This window comes from Oryza glaberrima, chromosome 6 (assembly GCF_000147395.1).
Source record: "Oryza glaberrima chromosome 6, OglaRS2, whole genome shotgun sequence".
Classification (NCBI taxonomy): domain Eukaryota; kingdom Viridiplantae; phylum Streptophyta; class Magnoliopsida; order Poales; family Poaceae; genus Oryza; species Oryza glaberrima.
This window is the reverse complement of record NC_068331.1, coordinates 23,652,664-23,676,825: the sequence shown is the minus strand read 5'-3', so window position 1 is coordinate 23,676,825 and position 24,162 is coordinate 23,652,664. Positions and strand designations below refer to the sequence as shown.

Below are 24,162 nucleotides of genomic sequence, written 5' to 3'. Positions count from 1 at the left end.
CCTAAGGAAGCGTTGAAAGTCAAAGTCTTCATCTGAGTTTAGTACTACTAGTATCTGCGTCCGATCGGATCCTGCCTTCATTCCCCCTTCGGATTCAGGTCTCGCGTCAAACGCGGTTTGAAGATTATTTCGAGTGCCTTCTTCGAGGAGATTGGAAGCTTGGAGCTCTCATCCTTCCAATCAGGTAGATATGCTCCTCCTCTTCACTTTCGCACCTAGCTGTGTGGCTGTGTGCGTACGACCTAGCTAGCTTCACCTCGTTTATACTAAGAACTCGATCTTTGGTGCATGAATTAGGTCTTTCTTTCTTTTCGTATGGTTTGTTTATTTTGCGAGGGAATAAGGACATTTTGATACTTGGGATCAAGGAGTTTCCGAGACTGTTTATTTGGAGCAGCATAGAGGCATAATCCGCAGTTTGATCCGTATCTAGGGAGCGCATTTTTTTTTCTGTAATTAATTAGGAAGGGAGATATCGGTTTGGAGGTCCAATAATTTGAAAATATATATGTTGTTATCCTTAAACTAACTGTCTTATTAATCAATGTTAGATACATCAGTTGAAAGCTGTAAGGAGAAATTGATGAACTAAGACAGTATATTGAGCAACATGGCCACTGTACCACTAGCAACTGGAGTTGGATGGGTGGTTTCTCCTGTCATCAAGCTCATGTTTGAGAAGGTCCAGTCATACATATCAACCCAGTACAAGTGGCAGTCCAATTTGGAGGATGACCTTAAAAAGCTCGAGACTATGTTAACTGAAATTTTGTTGGTGGTGGGCACTGCAGAAAGGCGGAGAACACTTGATTGCAATCAGCAAACTTTACTTCGCCAGCTGAAAGATGCTGTCTATGATGCTGAGGACATCTTGGATGAATTTGACTACATGCTTCTGAAAGAAAATGTTGAAAAGCGAAATCTCAGAAGCTTAGGCTCCAGTTCTATTTCCATTGCTAAGCGTTTGGTTGGCCATGATAAGTTCAGATCCAAGTTAAGAAAGATGCTTAAAAGCTTGAGTAGAGTAAAAGAATGTGCTGACATGCTTGTCAGAGTGATTGGACCAGAAAACTGTAGCTCACACATGTTGCCTGAGCCGCTCCAATGGCGTATTACCAGCTCATTTTCACTTGGTGATGTTGTGGTCGGTCGTCAGAAGGAGCGAGATGAACTAGTGAACCAATTGTTGGAACAAGTAGACATACCTAAGTCAAGAAGCGATGGAGCAAGACCAGCATCATCAGAGGTAATAACCATAGTCGGTACTGGTGGAATTGGAAAAACTACTTTAGCTCAACTTATTTACAATGATAAAAGAATAGAGGATAATTATGATATGAGGGCATGGATATGTGTCTCACATGTCTTTGATAAGGTCAGAATCACCAAAGAAATTCTAACATCTATTGATAAGACCATTGACCTAACAAATTTCAATTTTAGCATGCTCCAAGAAGAACTCAAGAACAAAGTAAAAATGAAGAAGTTTTTACTTGTGTTGGATGACGTTTGGTATGATGAAAAGGTTGGAGGGCCTATAAATGCTGATAGATGGAGGGAATTATTTGCTCCTTTATGGCATGGTGTGAAAGGAGTCAAGATTTTAGTTACAACTCGAATGGATATTGTTGCAAATATATTAGGTTGTACCACTCCGTTCCCTTTGAGTGCTCTGGAGAGTGAAGATAGCTGGGAACTTTTCAGAAGATGTGCATTTAACACTAGAGATCCAAAAGAACATCTGGAAATGAAGTCTATAGGTGAACACATTTTGCAAAGGTTGAATGGCTCAGCATTAGCTATAAAAGCAGTTGGTGGTCATCTTAGTTCAAACTTCAACAGTCAAGAATGGAATCGAGTTCTAAATAAGGGTCTATCAAATGAGAAAGATATCATGACAATTTTACGTCTAAGCTATGAATGCTTGCCAGAGCACCTTCAACAATGTTTTTCTTTCTGTGGTTTGTTCCCAAAAGGTTATTATTTTGAGCCTGATGTATTGGTGAACATGTGGATAGCTCATGAATTTATTCAGGATGGTACACACACCTATGAAAGTTTGAGAAGCACTGGAAGAGGTTATTTTGATGACTTGTTATCTAGATCATTTTTCCAGGCACTTCAGTATGGAGGTACAGTACAGTATGTTATGCATGACCTCATGAACGATCTTGCTGTCCACATATCCAATGGTGAGTGCTACAGAGTAGAAGTTGATGAACCTGAAATTTCGCCAGCAGTTCGACATCTGTTTATACCAGCTGAAAGAGTTGACCTACTTCGTGCCTGTAAATTGCAAAAGCTGCGTACACTAATAATTTGGAACAAATACATGCATTTTTGCTCAGGAGTTTGTTTGGAAGCTGATGTTTTCAAGGAGTTCAAGAGCATGCGATTATTGGATTTGAGTGGTTGTTGCTTAAATAGTTGGCCTGACTTCATAAATCATATGATACATCTACGGAACTTGAGACTCCCAAATATCGATCCACTACCTGATTTTCTCTGCAATCTTCACCATTTACAAATGTTATCTGTGGAACCGCATTCATGTTTTTTACGTACAGGACCCATCATATTGCCAAAAAACCTGGATAAGCTGAGCAGTATTCAGCAGATTGATATTCATAGCAACCTTCCTGTTGATTTAACTTCTGTGGGGCGTATACCATATATTAAGGCAGGCGGAGAATTATGTGTTGAAAAGACTAAAGGTCAGGGACTAGAGGTGCTAAGGGACCATGATGAACTCCAGGGGTTCCTTACAATTACATCTCTTGAGAATGTGAAAAACAAGAATGAAGCAACTAATGCACAACTAGTCAACAAGAGTCAAATATCTGGGTTGAAGCTGCAGTGGGGTTCTTCTAATGCATGTAGCAAGTCAGAGGAAGAGTATGCTGTGCTTAATGCTTTAAGACCTCACCCTGGCCTTGAGGAATTGATTGTTGATGGATACCCAGGTTGTACATCTCCATCTTGGCTGGAATCCAACTGGCTATCTAGATTGGAACACATTAGCATTCATGATTGTGCATGTTGGAAATTGCTTCCACCTTTAGGTGATCTACCATCTCTCAGGGAGCTTCATTTTGATAAAATGAAGGCATTAGAATGTATATGCACGTCTTTCTATGGGGTTGCTGGTTTTCCCTCCCTAGAAACACTGGAACTGAAACAACTGCCTGAACTGGCAGATTGGTCTTCTGTTGATTATGCTTTTCCTGCTCTTCACGATGTATCCATCAGAAGGTGCCCAAAGCTGAAAAAGCTGCCACCAATCTTCCCTCCACCTGTAAAATTGAAAGTGTTCCAATCCATCATTGGCACGTGGCATACTGATCATCGCTTGGACACATATATTACTCGAGAGGTTAACTTAACTAGCCTTTTGGATCTACATCTTCATTATCCAGAATCTATGGAATCCACAGACATCAGCTTTGATGGAGCAGGCATATCAAACAATGAGCTTAGAGATCAAAGGCACAACCTCCCCAAAGGACCGTTTATCCCTGGATGCTCTGATTTTCCTAGTGCATTTCTGACGATCACTGAAATGGAAATAGTAAGCTGGCCCAACATAACATTATTACCGGACTTTGGTTGTTTTCCTACCCTCAAGAACTTGATCATAAAGGGTTGCACCGAATTGAAGGAATTACCTCAGAATGGCAACCTGACAACATTGACAGATGTGCTTATAGAACACTGCAACACTCTAGTATCACTGAGGAGCCTGAAAAACCTTTCTTTCCTCACCAAACTGGAGATCAGAAGTTGCCTCAAGTTAGTGGCTCTGCCTGAGATGGTTGACTTCTTCTCCCTTAGAGTCATGATCATACACAATTGCCCTGAACTTGTTTCTTTACCTGAAGACGGTCTTCCTCTGACCCTTAACTTTTTGTATTTGAGCGGATGCCATCCATTGCTAGAGGAGCAGTTTGAATGGCAACATGGCGTTGAGTGGGAGAAGTATGCCATGTTGCCATCATGTTTCTATGCTGATAAATCGCTGGAAGATACTGAAGGTAATCCATCACCACTACAATTTTGATGAGGATAAATCTAGAAATTTGTTTGTTGCTAAATATTACCACAACCAAGTAACCAACTGATTCGTGCTAGTGCCAACCTTCTGCAGATATAGTTGAGGAAGTACTTCGCGAGAATGATATAATCGAGTGGTCAATCCAGACCAGTCTACTGCATCCAAATCATTCTGCAGCAAGCTCTTCCAGTTTTCTTCAGTGAGTTATCTGGGAATCTAGCACTTGTGGCATTGATTGCAAATTGGTCACTGGGCACACTGCGCACCGGTGCTGTTAGTCGGCTTGTGCTTGCCCATGGCTGGACAATTGGGCATTAACTGTGCAGATAACCTATCATAAAATTCATTTGCGCGTTCCATTTTAATCAGGCCAATTTATTATGAGGTTTGTGCATTTTCGCTTCTAAACCTACTCTTTTTGAGCTGCAGAACATTCATCAGTCATTGCTTACAGTTTGTACTCTTCCACAGGATGCAATGTATTCATGTGCACGTTTGAACATCAAGACCATGGTTCTTGTGGAGTTTCTTCTCTGTTTTTTTTGGAAATAATTGAGTATGTATTTTTTGTTTGAAATCAGATGGATAATTGGGTAGGCAATACATCATATGTATTTTTCTGACTTGTTAAATACACTAGATATTGAAATATAACATGGCCTTTTTAACCATATTTTCTGTACGAACTAATGTACAATGTGTGCTGGATTGCTAGAGGGATAGCTAATTCTCAACATGCCTATTGTCTGCCATTCACAGAAGTTATGTTTGGCTCATTACTGTTGTGTAATATCCCTGTACATTTTTGCCATGTTGCTTTTGATCTGGTGATCTGCAAAAAAAGTGCAGGCTTCCAGCTGCAAAATACTTTTTTTTCGAGAAGGGTATTTTTTACCCGGCCTTAAAATACGATCTTATGATTCCTGTCATCCTCTGTAGGGTCATGCTATATGCTCAGTTTCAGTGTTTAGCATCTTCCTCTCCATGATTCCATGTCTCTGCTTTAATTATTTTTTTGTTCTCTTGTCAATTTTCAGAAAGAGGTTCTGGTGCTCGTGAAAACATTTGTCGGGTTCAGCAATTCTGTTTTCATGAATGATTCCATATGCAAAATGGGAGAGTTTATCTAGAGTCGACGGGGAGAAGATGCACTCGAACGGAAATTGGAAGCTGCTTCATACCAGATCTAGGTGGCATGCCATGACTTCAGAAATTAGATTTGTACCATTGCCCTCAGGCGATGCAACTGTCCGAATCTGGCCACCAGACAACGATGAAGGAACTGAATCTATGATCTTGCATTGGCCTATCATCTCTGGAAGGGTTGTGTGATCTTGTTTCCCTTACAAAGCTGTATGTTATTGATTGCTCTGATCTGTTGCAGCTTCATGATATGGATGACTTTTGCTCGCTTCGTTTTCTGAAGATCGATCAGTGCCGTCAGTTGAGGTCACTGCCCTGGAGTGGTCTTCCTGTATCACTTGAGACATTCATCTTGTTTGGAGGGGACTCCTAATGGGCGCGTGCTCGCTGGCTGTCTAGCTCGCGCAGCCGCACGCACCCCTTCTACTGCTGATTAGTGTTAATGACATTCATTAGTGTTAAAGATAATTTTAGTATTAGTTTTTTTTAAAAAAAAGATACATAAACAAAACTTTCAACTTAGACTTAAAAACTTTCAAATCAAAAATTTGAAATTTTTAATTTAAGATTTTTTGAAAATTTTCAACTTAGATTTAAAAATTTTAAAGTCAAGATTTAAAAACTTTTAACTTAGATTAAAAAGCTTTCAATTCGGATTTGAAAACTTTCAACTCAGGATTTGAAACTTTCAACTTTGAAAACTTTCAATTCAGGCTTGAAAACTTTCAACTCAGATTTGAAACTTTCAATTCAGATTTAAAAACATTCAACAAGGATTTGAAAACTTTCAATTTAAACTTGAAAACTTTCAACCCGGATTCAAAAACTTTCAACTGGAGATTTCAAACATTCAACTCAATTTTTTTTAAAAAAATCAGGTCAAGATTTGAAAATTTTTAACTCAAATTTAAAAACTTTCATCTCAAAATTCAAAATTTTTATTTAAATTTGAAAATTTTCATATCAAAATTCAAAACATTCAATTTAAATTTGAAAAACTTTCAACTCAAATTCAAAACTCTCAACTGATATTGAAGGTGAAAGGATCAGTTTATAAAATATTGCAAAAAAATCACGCGCGTGTGCGAAAAAAAGAGCGATTTCCAAAAAAAAGGGGAAAAAACAGAGTGATTTCCAAAAAAAAAGAAAAAAAACTATGGAAATCCCGGAAAGAAAAAAAGGAAAAAACACTTGTCGCGGGATCAGAAATTAATCACGTAAAGTCATTAGTTGCTCGATACTAATCATGATTTGGTTCTGGGCTCTGTTTCCAACGGCGGCCCATAAGGCCTAGCATGCAGCAGCGCGCGTCTGTGCGAGCAACACATCTGGCGCGTGTGCGCCCATTAGCATTTTCGTTGTTTGGATGCCATCAAGCGCTGGAGGAGCAGTTTCAGCGGAAAGAAGGTCCAGACTGGGACAAGAAGCGGGGAAGAGATCCGGGCGCCCAATGGCATTCATCACAATCCAACAGAATTGTGCGGATTCCGGGCGGAAGATCATGATGTGGTCAATCGTTTCGTCGTGCTGGTCGCAAAGCACACACCTCGCCGGGTGAGGCAGGCAAGCCTCGCGGCCTCAGTCGATCCGCTGTCCAGCAACGACGATGAGCCACAAGCCACATGAAGTATCGGCAGCGGTGCGGCGTTTTGTTCCTCCAGACCAAGTTCACTGGGAATTTTTCTCTTCCAATGAATGAACATTGCCAGATACGCCGATCGAGCCGTGTAACATCCTGTGGTTGTCCAAGTCCAAATTAACTTATCTGGCTGATTGACGATCAGGGTCGTGGTTGAGACGGCAGACCATAAGTGCAGGTATTCCAAGAATCTGCCCCCTCAATCCGTAGCGAACCCAACTTCTGTGTCGCAAAGCATCAGCCACCGATCTTTGACGGCGAATCCTCTTGAGAACCATGTCGTAAATTTTTGAAAGAGTAGACGGCAAGAGCATTGCCGGATATATTAGAAGAGAACTAGAGTTCAGATTACAACCAACTCAGTTTTCCTGGGTAGGAGAAACCGTAGGGGACCAAAATTACGTAAGGTCTAAATTCTCCCTAATCAAGAAGGCTACTTGCAGCGGCGATAACGATTTTTTTTTTTGGAAGACACGCCTATTACGCTCTAGCCAAACATGCCACCAGGACGTTAGTAGCATCCCTATAATTTTCTTACGATCACTTGTTGGTCTGATGGATTCCAGACCCTCCATCCAATCCGCAATTGATTGGGAATCAGTATGTATGTGTTGGTAGCCATGCCAGTCGCAAATTTGCTTCCATACTGTCTGTGTGAAGGCACAGTCTTTCGCCAAATGAGTTGCATCCTCAAAAGCATCCCTGCACAGACTGCAGATCCAATCGCAGGGCCAATGGCGGATCAACAGATTTTCTGCCGTTAAGGTTCGTTTATGTAAAATCAACCAACCAAAGAAGCGATGTTTGGGTTCAGCTCGGGAACTCCAGATTAAGGAGAAGTTTGCAGGTGCAGTGGTTCCATTGAATTGTACCAAGTAAGCACTTTTAGTCGAGTACTGTCCATTTCCTATCCAGTTCCAAGTGATATCGTCCTTAACATTTTCAGCAAGAACAACCTGTCTTAGTCTGTCGCCCAAGTGGCCTAGATCGTTGATTTCCTCCACTGTAGTGATTTGGTGTAACATTGCAAGCCAGTGGTTGTTTGAAAGCTCGTTCCTAACACAACCCGATTTTCTTTTAGCCAATCTGAAGATTGAAGGGGCCAAGTTTTTCAGCGATTGCCCTTCCAACCAGTTATCCATCCAGAAGTTTGCGGTCCTTCCATCTCCAATTTTAATTGTTGTTCCTGCTCTGAAAAGGTCTCTATCAAGCTCATTGCAAGGGGTTTGCGTGTTGTTCCAGGGCTTAGAATCATCCTTCCATTCAATCCAAAGCCATCTAAGTCTGAGCGCTCTCGCAAATTTTTCAAGGTTTAGGATTCCCAAACCTCCTAAATTTTTTGGCTTGCAGACATTTTGCCAGCATACCAGACTGCTTCCACCACTCACATTCTCAGGTTCATCACCCTTCCAAAGGAAAGCCCTTCTGAGGCGATCAATCCTTTTGTAAAGCCATTTGTTCTGCTGCAGAACCGTGAGATGGTAAATTGGCGTTGATGATAAAGTTGATTTAACCAAGATTTTCCTTCCCGCTGAGGTGAAGAAGCGGCCCTTCCAGCCAAGGATACGAGCACCAACCTTGTCAATCAGCGGTTGGAGATCAACTCTTCTGAGCTTTTTAGTGTGTAGCGGGATTCCAAGGTATGTACAGGGGAAGCTTTTCTTAAGGCCGGGGAAGTGTGTTAGTGCCAGATCAAGGTTAACATTATCACAGCTGATCGGGTAAATTTCAGTCTTTTGCAGGTTCACATGAAGACCACTACAATTTCCAAAAGCGTTAAGGATTTTCTTAAGTGCCTGCAGTTCCAACTGGTCTGGCTTGATAAAAATAGCCACATCATCAGCATATAGAGAAGACCTGAATCGCCGTCGAACCTGTAATAGAGGAGAGAAAATCCCAGCTTCGTCTGCTTTTTGGATCAGCTGTTGAAGAGGTTCCATGGCAAGAACCCGATCGATCAGCTGTCTCCCAAGGCAAAAGAACCATGTCGTAAATCGACGGCGCGTACGATCGATCTGATGCTTGTTCCTCCCAACCAGTGATCTTCCCAGAAAAGGGGTTGAGGCTGCAACCAGATCTTTTTCACGTTGAGAGACCGCCATTGGCAGACCTTGCCACGGTTTCTCAGCCGCTGTGCGGGCTGACCAGATCCAGCGAGCGCGCAGAGCGCAGCCCATCAGATCGAGGTCGTTGTGCACCCTAGTCCCAGCGATGTCAGCTTTGTCAGTGTGCTGTAAAACGATCGAAGACATATTTTCATTGCAACCCGTCTGGGAAAAAAAAAGGGGGATGCTCCATACACTTGTAAGCATCCCGATAGTGGTGCGGGATGTTTCTTTTCTTCTTGAAGGACAATTTGATTGTGATGTTGGAAGAAGACAAAAATTGGATGCTCCATGCTCAGTGTTACTTAAGCTTTCGTGGTAGTTGCTGGTATGACCTTTGGATGTGTTCTTCCCCATTATTTCCCGACTCACCTTTCTCTTTTTTCACATGCACGTTTTTCAAATTACTAAATGGTGCGTTTTTTAAAAGTTTTTTTATAGGAAAGTTGCTTTAAAAAATTATATTAATCTATTTTTAAAGTTTTTTAGCTAATACTTAATTAATCACATGTTAATGAACAACACCATTTTATGTGTGGAGAAGTGACGATGAACCCAGCCTAAGAGTTCGGGCCTGTTCACTTTAATATCATTTTCAACCTTACCAAATTTTAGTACAACTAGAAAGGTAGCCCGCGCATACGCGCAGGCATGTATAGTAAGTTGTGTTCAAGAAACTTATAAGATTGGAATATTAACTAGTACATGCTACGCTTCAAATTTCAAAAGTAGTATTTCTCTACAAATGTTTTTCAACGATATTGCTTTGATAATTTTTATAAGCTATTTGCTTGTTTTATGCAACAAAATATTTAATTCATCCCTATGAGTAATTATCTGTCCACGTTATCGAGAAAGAAGGTAGACTTATTTTTGTTAAGAAATCATGTTTAATAAATTAAGTGTAACTTAAAATTGAAGTGTTATTGTTTTTGTCGAATGTTTAGGATCTCTTTTTTTTAAAGTAAATCATGGAAAACTACTATTACTAATAATGTGTTTTATTTATACCATTAAGCTAGGCCTCCTTCTAATCGGTTGTCTATTAAGAATTTGGAAGGGGATTAGAGGGCATGGGTGGGAGTCACGGAGGGATTGGATTACTTGCTTACGTTTCTTTGCATGTGTGGTAGAAGCCACACGAAGGCACATGCCTAATATTTCTCATTCATCCAAGAAATATTAAATGGTAGGTTTCTATCTCAATTAACCACCTTACAAAAGAGAAGAGGTGTGTTGCGCCATGATAACAAAATATGTGCATCCTTTTTTTTTTCAAACCGAGTATGTGAGCATTTGTAGGGCCAGCAGGGGATAAGGGTATTTTACAGAACAATTCATGTTTGAAAATAAATGGGTTCACCAGATTAAATGAAAACCGACGGTTAGACTTTTGTTTCTCTCTCAAAATTTTTTGGAATTACACTAATTTATTAGAGTGCCACGTGGTGGCCACAGTGTTCTTTCTCCAACTTTCCCAACATCTACTCCCTTATTTTTCACATGCACGCTTTCCAAATTGTTAAATGGTGCATTTTTTCACAAAAGAATTATATAGAAAAGTTATTGTAAAAATTCATACTAATCCATTTTCAAGTTTTTTTTAAGCTAATACTTAACTAATCATGCGTTGATGAGCTACCTCATTTTCCGTGCGGGGAGAAAAAGTTTTTGCAGGAATCCACTAAGAGCGTTTGTAGCAAGTTTCATAGACTTTTAGTATATAATATATAGATTGATATTTCATTACTATTTGGTTGTCATATAAAGGATATGTTCTAGGTCATATGACGTATTTTCATATATAGCAAAAATATGAGCAATATAGGTTGCTTTAATTATAATTAAGTAACAATTTAAATAAATCAAAAAGTAAATAAATTTCTAAAAAAAATGATGGTCGTGACAATACGGAGGATGGTGGAGGTGAAAGGGATTTGTTTTCATATAAAAGTTGGTCTAATAGTCTAACTAATATTGCATGAAAATAAGAGATAATTAATATTGCGTAAAAATAAGAGATAGAACAGAAGGAAGGAGAGACTTGCATGATTAGGAAGGGGTGTCAATACACGTACCGATGTACGTGTGTGTGTGTGTGTGTATATATGTGTGTGTGTGTGTGTGTGTGGGTGCGCGCGCGCGCATAGATAACGGCTAACATAAGAAAACAAAAGGATGGATCCAATGGTTCAAACCTCGGTGCTTGATTCTTTTCTTTCTATCATCACACCTTCAGTTTGTTTTCATGTTATTAACAAAATAAACCATTATACACTAATGATTTGATTCATCTTCACCTTGGCAAATCAGTACTGCTGCGACACTCGTGATGACCTTGGTAAATCACCTTAGCTGCCTTAGGTATGGTGGTTCATCTCGGATGTTTTGCTTTTCTCCCATAATTTTTTGGATTTCTCTAATTTATTAGAGCGCCATGTGGTGGCTTACTATCATTTGTAGGAAGTTTAATAGACTTTTAGTACTGCCTCCGTCCTAGAATGTAACAATCTAGAATAGGATGAGACCCATCCTAGCCCATGTCCATATACATTGTCCTAGCATGGGTCTCATCCCATCCTAGGTTGTTATATTCTGGGACGAAGAGAGTATATGATAGATAGATATATAGTATTGTGAAATTTACTCTTTTTATTTGTATACTGAGTTGCAAGCTAAAAAATAGAGAGGAGAAAGTGAGCAAGGAGAGAGGAGCGAAGATTAGATATATGTTATTAATTTAGTATTTAATTACTTTTTATTTTTCATGTAAAAGATAGGAGTTTTTTTTTCCAAATGATATATTCTTGTATTTCTAAACATGGCCAATGCAGATAAATAAAATATATTGTAAAAATTATAATCATTTAGATACTTTGCTTTTATTTACATATTGAATTTTGCTAGGTAGAAAATTGGTAGATTGGAAGGTAAATGGCAAGACGAAAGAAAGGACATGAGAGGGAGAGACGTATGTACGTATGTACGTACGTGAGGGGTGAGGAGGTCACGTACGAACGTGAGGTGGTGGGGTTGGGGTGGGAGGAGATTTTGAATTGGGTTTTAGGATTTTTTTTCAAGATAGATCTAATGGTGAAGAATAATGGGTCCACCATCTTAAGTGAAAATTAACGGTCGGATGTTTTGTTTTTTCTCAGATTTTCTTGGATTTCTCTAATTTATTAGAGCGCCACGTGGTGGCTTGGGAGCGTTTGTAGGAAGTTTAATAGACTTTTAGTATATAATAGATAATAGATTATCAAAAAAGTGACTACATTTAGTTTGTTGCCAAATTTTGGTAACTATATAAGAAATCATGCCAAAATTTTAGTAACTATGCTAAAAGGTTTTTTTTTTTTTCATCAAAGTGAACAGGCCCTTCTTGTATCATAATTTTCTGTCAAAATTGTATCCTAATTGAAAAGCTTTTGTACGATCAATTCAAGCTTTTGCGTCTGTCAATCTCCATTGCTGACAAGTCAGCAACTGGGCATAACAGTCTGTTAGAAGCTGAGAAGGACATATGATTTACATTTCTTCAAAGGGGGGAGAGAGAAAAAAATTGAGAAGATTTAGCAGATGTTCCTCTGTGCATAGTACAAAAAACCGGACCGGCTTGGCGGTTGAACCGGAAAAAACCAGAACCAGAGGTCTGGGCGGCTCGGTTTGCTGTAAAGACCGCCCCTGCATTTGAACCGGAATAAACCGTCTGAACCGCCAGTTTTCATGTGAACCGGTGAACCAGAGCGAGCCGAGCCGGCCGGTTTGTCATGCCAAGAGAGGATGGGCCTTGATGGGACAGTCTAGGCCTTGTGCACGTGCATGTTGTACTACTGAAAATAGCAAGAAAAAGGATGGAACGGGGGTTCGAACGCTGGTTGGCTGGCTAAAAGCCCTAGGCATCCACCACCCAGCTAACTTTCACAAGTGATAAGAAGAGAATATGAATACAATATAACACGTCCGGTTCAACATTCGAACCGTGTGAACCGGCGGTTGAACCGCTGGACCGGTGACCCAAGGACTCGAGCGGTTCGATCGCCGGTTCGGTTTTTTCAACTATGCCTCTGTGGTATCACCAACTACACATCTTGGACCCTTGGTGTGATCACAAGCGAAAACCGAAGCGCAGGAAGAAGAAGCAGAGGTTGGCGAGGACGACGACCGACTCCACCACCCACAGCACGTAGAACACCACATTCTCGTACACTCGGACCCCAAGCCCAAGCCCGAGCCCAAGCCGCCGCCTCCGGTGCAGCACTGCCGTGGACACCGCCCGGACACGCCGCGACCACCGCGGCGACCCGCTCCCCGCCGCCGCCGCCGCCACCTTCCTCCGTATCCACTCCCGCTTCCTCCCGCCGCTCATCGCCGGAGATGCTTCTCTTCTCTAGTTCTCTTCTTCTTCTTGGCTGCTGCGCTGGTGGTCGTCGCCACGGCGTGCTCTGCCTTCGAGCTTTTTATGCCGGATTAACACGCGGTTTTGCGGTAAAAAGAAATGATTCCTGGAGGCGAATCAGCCAAGCAGGTGAGACTTTCTACTCACTAAAATTCTTGGAAAATGAGGTTGGTCAAGGGATAAAAGTCGCGTGGACTCGCGCGCCCGGCAGCTTCCTCCTCCTGAGAGGATCATGGAGTAGGTCGCCGCTCACTCTCACCTGACGAACACCATGGGCTAGAGCGCGCACGCGTCGTGGGCCGTGGCGCGGGCGCGGCGGGCCGACGAGGGCTGAGCCCAACGTTGGAACTGCTCAAGTTCTCATCCAAGAAAGAGATCCAAAAAGGCCCACATTAATTTTGGATCGTATTCAATGGTTGCGATCCTTTAGACCCATCATAATGTTTGGGCCGCTAACATTTCAGGCCCATTATAGTTAGGCCCATCACGAGAAATATCCATCCGGCCCGAGTAGCGTCGTCTTCGTCGGTTCGCTCGACTCGACGTGGGATTTGCTCCTCTTCGCTGCGACGCGCTGCCTCCCTCTACTGCTGCCGCCGACGAATCCCAGCGGCGCCGCGACGCCGCCGGTGCGCCGCCGCAGGTGAGGGTTTCTTCTCTTCGTCCACCTAGTTTGCCCTCCCCGTAGGTATTGGTCCCAAATGCGGGGATCATCCCCTAGTGCGCGTGAGGGCCGAGCGAGCAGTAAACTGCCGCGACCGCGTGAGGGTTTCGTGGCCGATGCGAGCTTTTCTGCGTGTGCGCAAGGTCGCGGTCTTCTCGAGGGAGGCCGGCCAAGATCGCCGGTGCCATCCGAGATTCGGGGGAGGGGAGGGGGGGGGGGGGGGGGGAGGGGATGCGGTCCCAGATCTGGTCGGTGAGCGAGTTCCAGATGTTTTGGTCGGAATCTTGGGCCGTGAGGAAAGCGCAGGAAGGTCTCAGAATGGTTGGGGATGCAGTGATTGATCTTACAGCTCAAATGGAAGGATCATTTGGAGAGGGAGCGAATTGCAACGGGAATAGTTCTTCCTGCTTTTGTTTTTTTGGATTTTTCCCATTACATTCCCAACCCCAAGAGGCAAGCATTATTGTGCTATTTTTGAATCCTAATCCAAGAAAGTCTAGTGCATTAGTAGCTACTGTCCTGAATGACATTCATTCAGAAGGTACATCTCACCACTCCAGTTGTCTATTGAAAATGTTAAATGTTAGACGTGTTACTATTTTGAGTACAATTCTAGGCTACCTGTTGATCATCATGTGTCTAAGCCTTTTTTTTTTTTAATCAACTGTGTCCAGTGGTATCAATAATCGTGTTCTCAGTGTTACATTGAAGGAGGTATTTCACTTGCCGTTTATCCGTACCTAGGGCTAGATGCCATATTTTGGTTGAAGATTTGGTCAGCGTGATAAAAATTTTGCTTTGGTGGTAGTGCAGAAACATTTTTGACCTGCTGTTGTTTCAATTGACACTGGATTTGCCATTATTTCAGTAGACTATGGATATGCAAATCCACGTTGGTTCTCCAAAAGCATTTGCTAGTTTTGTTTTATTTTATGGCAATGGCACTTGGTGAAGGTTATAGTACTATGCTAATTTCCCCTTATTCAAGTATATGTTTATGATACATCTTCTCCTCAGCATATCATGCTCAGTTGGTAGCTTGAATATGTCTATCTAATGGATAGGACATTAGTAATTGGTTCCTCAGCATGTTATTTTCCGTTTGTTTCTGAGAGCCACCGTAGGGGATATTTGTTAAGGTTGTAGACATAAGACGTTTGAGCTGACCTGAACATTGATGCATTATTTTTTGAGTCTTTTTTTAGTTCGTTTTTGTTTATGCAGTTAGCATGGCAGCGATGAACAATGATCTGGGAGGACTGGGAGGCAGACCTGCTACTTCACAAGCTAATCCTTTTGAAAGTGCTTTATATGGAGCTGGACCTGGACTCATCCGAAGTGGGTTAGGAGCATACGGCGAGAAGTTTTTAGGTTCAAGCTCTGAGTTTATGCAAAGCAATGTAAGTCATTGGTAAAATTTCATCAAGGCAAATGTATGCTTTCTATATTTTGTGTACCACGTTGTCATCAACACACGTGTTTTCCCCGGAGACATTGAATCTTAACTTTGCTTCATCACATGGACAGATCACTCAGTATCTGTCCAATCCTCAGTACTACTTTCAAGTCAACAGTCAGTATGTGAGAAACAAGTTGAAGGTGATCTTGTTCCCTTTCCTGCACCGGGTAAGATTTATCCACCTTTTTGTAGGTATTATATGCTTATTGTGAAATTTCTTACAAGCCATTTACCAATTTACTTCCTTCAGGGGCACTGGACAAGGATAACTGAACCGGTGGGAGGAAGGTTGTCATACAAACCTCCAATTCAAGATATCAATGCTCCAGATCTTTACATTCCTCTGATGGCTTTTGGGACGTATGTTGTAATTGCTGGATATGCTTTGGGTGTTCTTGGGAGGTAACGACATATTTAGTCTCATTCAAATTTGTAGTGCTGACTTGCTGCTTCTTTAGTAGTAAAGAAAGAACGCTATGCATAGTGTGTTGAGTGACGGTAAGAACAGTAGTTATGTTGAGAATTTGAGAAGAGAAGGATGTGTGGAGAATGGACAAATGCTAAAGCGTAGGAGTATCTAGAAATTAACTTCTGTGGTGCACTGTTTTTCTTGAATGATGAATTCTTGAAACATATTTCTAGTTCAACCAAGTGCCCAAGTGTTAAATAATATTCATTTACTCATGATATTCTTGATTCAGTGATGCATGCCTGAAACACATTTTTGCTGATTGCAGGTTTACCCCAGAGGCACTCACTCTACAGTTCACAAAAGGATTACTTGGCTGGTTTCTGCAAGTAATCCTGATCAGAGTTCTACTGTACACGCTGGGAAGTGGTGAAGCACCATTGCTGGACATTGTGGCCTATGCTGGGTACGGATTTGCTGGTACATCACTTGCAATGCTTGTCCGCGTCTTCTGGAGCCCGTCATATTATTTTGTACTGCCATGGTTCTCAATCTGCACCGGAGTTTTCCTTGTCAAGACGATGAAGAGGGTTCTTCTGGGCGCACCAAGGAGCTATGAGAGACACCCCAGCCGGAATCACTACTTTCTTCTTTTCCTCGCGGTTGTGCAATTTCCCATGCTCTTCTGGCTAGGCAACATCAGCGGGTGATATTTCAGCCTTATTTTAGAACTACATAACTCGATTTATTCGGTATTACTGGAATAGGTTTGAGATTTAGGCATATATGTCGTTCATATTCTTGTGGAAGTGGTAAATTGCTGGACAAGAAGTTGCATACCAAATGTCTGTCCTTCGCCCTTGTCTGTCCGGCATTAACTGAAGACCAATGGATACACGAATGTTCTTATCGTACATCATCGCTATTTTGCCTTCTGTATCTCATTTTTGTTACTTAGTCACCGCGATCGCCTTCAAGCTGTCTTACGACCTGAGACATGTCTGTATAAAATCAGATGATAATGTTCCTTGTCGTGCACTTCAATTGCTTCTGAAATGTGATTCTTCAGTGGACTGGGGATATGGGAGTACATAGGACCAAGAGAGTGATGTGTAATTCCTTACAAACTCCGTCTGAAATTTTCCTACTTACAAGTCAATACATAATCTATAACTAGCAAATCTAACTTTTTGTTCGCTTTTGTTTATGCTTTCATGGGTTCGTCCAAATGGGGTTTTATGCTTCTCCAGGCTGTATCTCTATTCATATTGGTGGAGGTTTTAAATATTTCTAGACATGTATTTGAGTTGAAACATATTTGTCTCACATTAAGAACAAAAACTGAAAATGCACGATGATATATGGATTGAAAAATGTGATTGATACAAAAGAAATTAAACAAAAACAATCACTTGATGTATGGTGGTCTGAAACTCTGAATAACAATCAAACCCTGTTATTTCCCGCCACCACTCATCTTCCCCACCCGTGGACCTATCCTCCTCGATCGCCGGCGACGACGGGGCAGCCAATCACGAGCACCGCGGCGTCGCCTGCGCGGCGGCGAACTCCAGCGGCTGCTTCCACGCGTAGACGAACGTCACCGGCGAGCCCTTCGCCACCGGCATCCCGTCGTTGACGAGGCAGAGCCCGACTTCGTCGGCGCGGATCTTGCTCTCGTCCACCGGCTCGACGCTCGGCACGCCGCCGCCGCCGCCGCCGGGGCAGCTCACCCTGACGCCGTTCTGCGGGCACGCGCACCCGTTGGCCACGGCCACCTCGTACTCCGGCTGCCCCTCCACCACCTTCCCCGTCCTCGCCGCCGTGACGGTGATGTCCGACAGCTTGCAGTCGCCGGCGGCGGCGGCGGTGGCGGTGGAGTTGCCCGCGCGTGCTGCGTGACAGCTAATGACGGCGGCGGCGGCGAGGAAGAAGAAGACGACGGTGGCGTTGGCCATGCATGCCATTTCTGTTTTGCTGATTCTGTGCTGTGATTATATTCTGATTTGATTTTCGTTTGATTTGGAGTGGAAGAAGGGGATTATATGTACAGCGGATTGATCATTGATGTGGTAAAGAGTCAAATTTGGTGTGTGATGATCCGGAGGAGAAATGTATCAGAATGCACTGATTTTCTGCCGATCGCTACTGCTGCTAGTTTTCTCGAATTATTGCCTTCCTAAAGTGAAAAAGTTCCTGTATTACTTGAAAACTTGAAACCAGATTCATTCGTCTTAATTTTAGAGGAGAGCTGAACCTATTCCAAAATATAAATCGAACTTAATTCAGCAGTAAACTGGGAGCAGCTGCAAGCAAGCGATACCGACTTACAAAAATCGCTATCGCCAGGCTGCAATATGATGATGTGGAATAGTTTTGCAGCTCGCCAAGTCAAGTTATTGTACCTGCTCCTTAGGGCACTCACAATGCGTCCTGAAAATTACTACGCCTGGACTACCAACTGGACTAAGGAACACCAAAAGACACTTGAACCACAATACATGGGACTTAAATTCGCACCTACAAAGTCTGAAGACACAGATGGAGGCTACTCGGCCCACAGTGGGCATGGCACAGCGCACGTTGCCCAAATAGCCAGGAGGGTGTGAAATTTCAGTTTTACCCCCCCCCCCCCCACCACCGGATGCGAGCCCACGACTCATCTGCTCTGCCTCGCCTCCATCGCGTGCCGTCTCGCCTCCATCCCTCCTCTCGCGTCTCCTCTGCTTTCCATCCTTCGCTCGCTCTCCTCCGTGTGACGGCGAGGATGAAGCTCCGCAGTGGCTTTCAGTACCCTTGCCCTAGCCCATGGCCATGGGCAACCATATCGGCGGCGGCACAAAACATCACTTCAAAAAAAAGATCTTTCCCAAGAAAACATATAGGAGTTAGATCTATATTCATCACATTATACATATGTACATCACTCATAAGTACTATATTTGAGCATACCAATATGCACTCAACTCCTAAAACACAAAATTCACTTAATACATTGAATAATTATCGCTTATACACCATTTATGTAAGAATAACACCTATACATCACATATACACACAAAATTCATTCAATTCCAAGAGTAATCATTATTTATAATGTTGTAATCATTAAGGACAAAAATTGAACATCACTTCAAAAAATTTGATCTTTCCCAAATAACATATAGGGATTAGAAGTTTGTAAATTAAAATATATTGTCCAGCAGCTCCAGTCAATTCCATCGACAACGAACGACATCGATCTGACTCGTGCCTATAACAATATAGAACTTGTAGATTGTACGCCGTTGTTGTAGCCATCCATCGTGCACCACCTTGTCGTCAACACATCTCCATCAGTACCAAGGATCCGCCCGCTCCGACTTCCGATTGAACGCCATCAATCTTGTCGAGAGCCGAAGCCGACAAGTCGCATGCCGTCTTCCCAGCCGCCGAACGACCCGAGCGTCACGTCTAGCCATCTCCCCATCGAACGCAGCTCATTGAAAGGCCTGGGCCACCCCGCCTAGAGTATTCGAATCCATCGACCGAGAACACCGATCGCCTCCAGCTTCAATCAATCCCGAGCGTGAGGCCTCATGTCTCCCTGTTGAAAGTGGCTCACCGGGAAGTTCAAGACACCCGCCCGAAGTGTCCGACCTACCGATTGGATCGCCAATCGCTTCCGCCGCCATCAACCTGAGCACCACGTCTGGTCATCTCTCTGTTGAAAGCAGCAATCGAACGGTTCAGACCGCTGCCTGAAGTGTCTGATTCCACCGATCAAATTCCCTTGACCGCTGTCATGCTCTACCTTGCGTCCTTGTCCATCCCTGGACATCCTGTGTAGTTTTCGTGGCGTGGAGCACCTCCCTCGCACCTCTACCATGGATCTCCCGCAAGCTCTGATACCACTTGTTAAAAAACTAGTCTTGAAATCACATTGGAAACCAAACTCGGAAGAAAACGTCATAAGAGATTCAAACACGGTGACGACACCGAGGCATGATATTTGATAATGGAGTTCAACCGAGGCCTACATCTCCGGGGGACTGATTACGGGTGCTCCTCCCCGATCCAGCATATTACAGCGTATCAGAGTTACAATGACTCACGGCTGGTCGCCGCTGGCAGCCGCTCCCTCTCGCTATGCTAAGTCGCAATACGGTTACAACAGGTACACCCCTCTATTTATGAGAGATTCTAGGATAGAGTCTGACTCTTACTCTAATCCTATACCTAGTACAACTCCAAGTCCTAAACTGTAACCGACTACGTTTACATATTCAACACAAACTCTATCAGCATCATCCTGTGCTGCCACTTTTCTATGAAACCCAAAATAACCTTGCTTGGCGTGAGGGTCTTCACTCACAAGGAACTCTCCAAAGCAACAAACGGGTTTAGAGAGCTGCTGGGGCATGGTGGTTTTGGCAAAGTGTTCAAAGGGATTGTGCATTCACTGGGACCTCCTGAAATTGCAGTGAAGGTACTCGACCAGTGACCACCCTGGTGAGTTTAAGGAAGAGGAGTTCATAAACGAACTACAATCCATCGGTCCAATCCACCACCGAAACCTAGTTCGAATGATTGGGTACTGCAAGGAGGGAAATCATAGAATATTGGTGTTTGAGTTCATCCCAGGAGGCTCCCTTGGCAGCTTCATATTCGACCAGCCGGAGATGCCTCCATGGAGGTGGCGAGCGGAGACAGCAATAGGAATTGCCAAGGGGCTAGAGTACCTACACTATGGGTGCACCTTCCCGATCATCCACTGTGACATCAAGCCCGACAACATACTCATGGATCACATGGAGAATCCGAAGATCACTGACTTTGGGAATCGCCAAGCTCCTTAACAACCAGCAGGTGCACTACACCATCACCAAGATCATGGGCACCAAGGGCTACGCAGCGCCTGAGTGGTTCGTGGAGATAATATGCTGCGGCAGGCTTCCTCCCGATAATCAAAGGATCGGCACAATGGTGCCGCTGCTAAACTGGGTTGAGAGCCTTATCGAGGACGGGAGAATGTCTGAAGTCTCAACTCGTGGGGGAAGAAGAGAGAGGGCCGGGGCACCCATGGTGTTAGGGTCGAGCATGGCTGATAGCGCGGAGAGGTACGCACGTGTGGCGTATATGGTGCATACAGGTGGACCCATCTATGAGGCCAACAATACGCGAGGTGGTGCACATGCTCATGGATGTTGCCCCTCTGCCAGCCTTATCTAGGCCTCCTGACTTTTCGGCATTACTCCACCTCCACGGCGGTAGCGGAACCTATCACAAGTTCACAACAACACCACGGGTCTTGGTCTCCAGATCGAGTGAGTGAATGAGTCTGAAGTTTACTATAGTCTGTTGTATTTCTTGTTTGCTACTATGTTTATGTTCCTTATAAGATGTGGAGAACAGACCTTATAGGGTTCTTTGTGTCAACTGTTAGGAAGTTTCCATTGCTACAATTATTACTTCCATGTTCCATTCTGTTTAGATGCCTGTGTATGTTTATATATGAGACAACTGTCCTAGTTAGCATTAATTACGTTGTGTTTGTGTCTAATGACCCAGAAGTTTTCTTTAGCCTACGCAAGTATAACAATGGAAGCAAGGCGTCCCTTTCCAGGTTCAGAGTTAGTTGGAGCATCAACAATATCTTAAATCATCCTGATAAGGCTACTATTATACTCCCTCCATCCCAAAATAAGCGCAACCATGAGTTTCCTTATTCAACTTTAATTGTCCGTCTTATTTAAAATTATTTTGAAAAACTAAAAAGACATTAGTCACGCATAAAGTACTATTCATGTTTTGTAATCTAATAACAATAAAAACACTAATCATAAATCAAATAAGATAGACGATCAAAGTTGGACACGGAAACTCATGGATACGCTTATTTTTGGGACTGAGGGACTACTTTTACTATATGCTCCCGCGAAATTAAAAGTACTACCTACTATATACGATTGCCAGTAGACCACATATTAGAAGTCCCGTGACCCCCGCGTCGCCCACGCGCAGGCGACACAGGGGGCGAAACCTAGCGCCGCCCCCCTCCTCCCCCCTTCCCCCACCAGCCGCCACCGGAGCTCACCGCCGGAAAGCCTGCCGGCGAGCTAGGAGGGCGGCGGCGGGGCCTTCTCCTGCGGTGGCATCTCCTCTTGGCGCGGGGGAGGCGGTGAACACCGGCGGCGGGGAGTGGTGGCGGCGAGCTCTCCGAGCAAAACGGCAACGGATCCACAGCTGCCGTCGCCGGATCTGGCCTGGTCCAGGCCGGATCTGGCTGAAGCGGCAGCGCGATTGGAGGCGGCATGGTTGGCGGCGGAGACGGCTCACGAGGCCGATGCGCGCACCGGCGCACGCAAGCGGCGCGCGAGGCGTCGCCCGACATGTAGCCGTGCTGTCGTTGGCGGGGGGCGTCGGCGACTCTACAGTGCAACGGTGGATAGGGCGACACTGTCCTGGCCGCAGTGCCGTCCGCCCCCTCCGTCCTGCCCCCCCTACTTGAGTTGGCAGCAGGGTCGGCTGGTCGGGCGGATCTGTGGGCGGTGGCCTAGGGCTGATTGATGAAGGGTTGATGTGGCTTGCGACGTTCCTTCTTGTGCGGGTTGTGTGGATTTGAATGGGGAATCACTGGCGAAAGCTTTGCCGGGCCGTTGGCCGGCTTGACGACGGCGGCGCCTTTCAGCGTCGTTCCTCTCCTTGGAAACGTTGTTATAGCGTTGACCCTGTGTTAATATATCTTCTCATTTTTTTCATAACCACTTGAGTGACATGATGTAAACAATGAGGGAACATCCTCTCAAGTCATCAGAGTAATCAAAATAGTTTCCTACAAAGGGAGTCGAGGAGTGCACAGTAAAATTGCATTGCAAGTTTGCATTATACCATCATCTCTATTTTTTAATATATGATATCATTAACTTTTTAACGTACATTTAATCATTGTGTAAACAGTATTTAGTGATAAATCAAGTTACAACAAAATAAATAATAATTACATAATTTACTTTAAATGAGACGAATAGCTAAACATATGTTAAAAAATGAACGACATCCTGTATTAGAAAACAGAGGAAATAGCAATAGCCAATTAAGCCTATATTTATGTCTATACTTTGGCTCTCTTTATTTACGCTTAGATTTATTGGCTTAGCATTTTAAATTAGCTTGTTGGCTTATATGATTTATAAGCCGGTGGATTTAATGTCGTAAGTTTAATGGTAGAGTCATGCATATATCTCACATAAGTCAAAAAAAAAAGCTTCTCAACCTAGCTTTTGGCTTAATAGTGTTAGAGTGGCTTATAGCTTCAAAATAGCCAAACAAAAAAGTCGCTTGTTTGTTTAGACTTAGATTTTTCAACTTATAAGTTGGCTTATAAGTCTAAACAAAGAGGGCCTTTATACCACCTCTATTTTTAATAGGTGACACTGTTGACTTCTAGACACATATTTGATCATTTTATCTTATAAAAAAATTTATGTAATTATCTTCTATTTTATTGTGAGTTGTTTTTTACTAAATATAATTTAGGCATGATTTATATTTGATGCATTTGTATAAAATTTTTGAATATGACGAATAGTTAAACGTGCGATCAAATTAAAAAGTAATTATTTTAAAAAACAGAGGGAGTCCAAGGGTGTGAATTGTGATGCTTGACCTTGACAACCACATGAGACCACGTATACAAACGACGAAACCGCCGTCCGATGCAAATTTTTTTTATCAGCAAACGTATATATTGAACAAATGAACTATCACGCGCATCCGATTTTATTGAAACATTATTTTATAATAAAACTATCTAGATTAATAATCTTAGAATATGTCACTTCCATTCAAAATTCTTTATATTTTGAGATAGAGAGTACGTACTACTCCCTCCATCCACAAAAGTTACACCTATTTCACATTTGAGTTTTTCTAAATAAGTCGTTTCTTTTTTTAGTCTTTATGCATTCAAGACTTAAATGAAGAGATAAATTAAATATTTTATTAGAACTGAAGGAGTCATCTAAATACTTATTGGTTGCATGCTTGCATTCGTTCTTTAATTTTGTAACATCTAAGGTGATTTAATTCCTCTCTTGTCTTGGTGTTAAAAGTAATATGTGTAACTTTTGTGAATGAAGGAAGTAACATTTTTTTTTTAAGTACGATGAAACAGGACGTCCGGAGATGTAAAATTCGGCCAATCAATGCAAGTTTCTACTACATGACTATGAAGAAAGCTGGCACTGGCACCACTATAATCACAATCACAAAATTGGTGTGACCAGCTGCAATAGCAGCTTATTGAGCAGAA

The 24,162-nt window shown here is 43.0% G+C and overlaps 3 protein-coding genes across 5 annotated transcripts; 2 read left to right on the top strand and 1 right to left on the bottom strand.

The window, feature by feature from the left end:
* On the top strand, positions 1-5,372 carry LOC127776652 (disease resistance protein RGA2-like). Of its 2 annotated transcripts, none has more exons than XM_052303144.1 (5): positions 1-184; positions 552-4,031; positions 4,145-4,436; positions 4,523-4,607; positions 5,089-5,372. In XM_052303144.1, the coding sequence occupies exons 2-3, from the start codon at positions 611-613 to the stop codon at positions 4,252-4,254; spliced, it is 3,531 nt and encodes a 1,176-aa protein (XP_052159104.1). In that variant the 5' UTR covers positions 1-184; positions 552-610; the 3' UTR covers positions 4,255-4,436; positions 4,523-4,607; positions 5,089-5,372. The 2 variants fall into 2 exon arrangements, with proteins under 2 accessions (XP_052159104.1, XP_052159105.1); XM_052303145.1 differs by having other exon boundaries at positions 4,523-4,644.
* An 8,486-nt stretch (positions 5,373-13,858) lies between these two features.
* LOC127775357 (uncharacterized) lies at positions 13,859-16,804 on the top strand. 2 transcript variants are annotated; one of them, XM_052301582.1, is made up of 5 exons: positions 13,859-13,980; positions 15,226-15,401; positions 15,529-15,627; positions 15,711-15,862; positions 16,198-16,804. In XM_052301582.1, the coding sequence occupies exons 2-5, from the start codon at positions 15,231-15,233 to the stop codon at positions 16,577-16,579; spliced, it is 804 nt and encodes a 267-aa protein (XP_052157542.1). In that variant the 5' UTR covers positions 13,859-13,980; positions 15,226-15,230; the 3' UTR covers positions 16,580-16,804. The 2 variants fall into 2 exon arrangements, with proteins under 2 accessions (XP_052157542.1, XP_052157543.1); XM_052301583.1 differs by having other exon boundaries at positions 13,865-13,980; positions 15,207-15,401.
* Positions 16,805-17,401: 597 nt separating this feature from the next.
* LOC127775640 (uncharacterized) lies at positions 17,402-17,836 on the bottom strand. The gene has a single exon (XM_052301921.1). The coding sequence runs from the start codon at positions 17,834-17,836 to the stop codon at positions 17,402-17,404; it is 435 nt and encodes a 144-aa protein (XP_052157881.1).
* Positions 17,837-24,162: the final 6,326 nt, after the last annotated feature.

Excerpts from the sequence above, each read along its gene's own strand:
- LOC127776652 (XM_052303144.1), top strand. The coding sequence starts at position 611 with ATGGCCACTGTACCACTAGCAACTGGAGTTGGATGGGTGGTTTCTCCT. Across the intron at positions 4,032-4,144 it reads ATCGCTGGAAGATACTGAAG|ATATAGTTGAGGAAGTACTT; the intron begins GTAATCCATCAC and ends AACCTTCTGCAG.
- LOC127775640 (XM_052301921.1), bottom strand. The coding sequence starts at position 17,836 with ATGGCATGCATGGCCAACGCCACCGTCGTCTTCTTCTTCCTCGCCGCC.
- LOC127775357 (XM_052301582.1), top strand. The coding sequence starts at position 15,231 with ATGGCAGCGATGAACAATGATCTGGGAGGACTGGGAGGCAGACCTGCT. Across the intron at positions 15,402-15,528 it reads CTGAGTTTATGCAAAGCAAT|ATCACTCAGTATCTGTCCAA; the intron begins GTAAGTCATTGG and ends TCACATGGACAG. Across the intron at positions 15,863-16,197 it reads GCTTTGGGTGTTCTTGGGAG|GTTTACCCCAGAGGCACTCA; the intron begins GTAACGACATAT and ends TGCTGATTGCAG.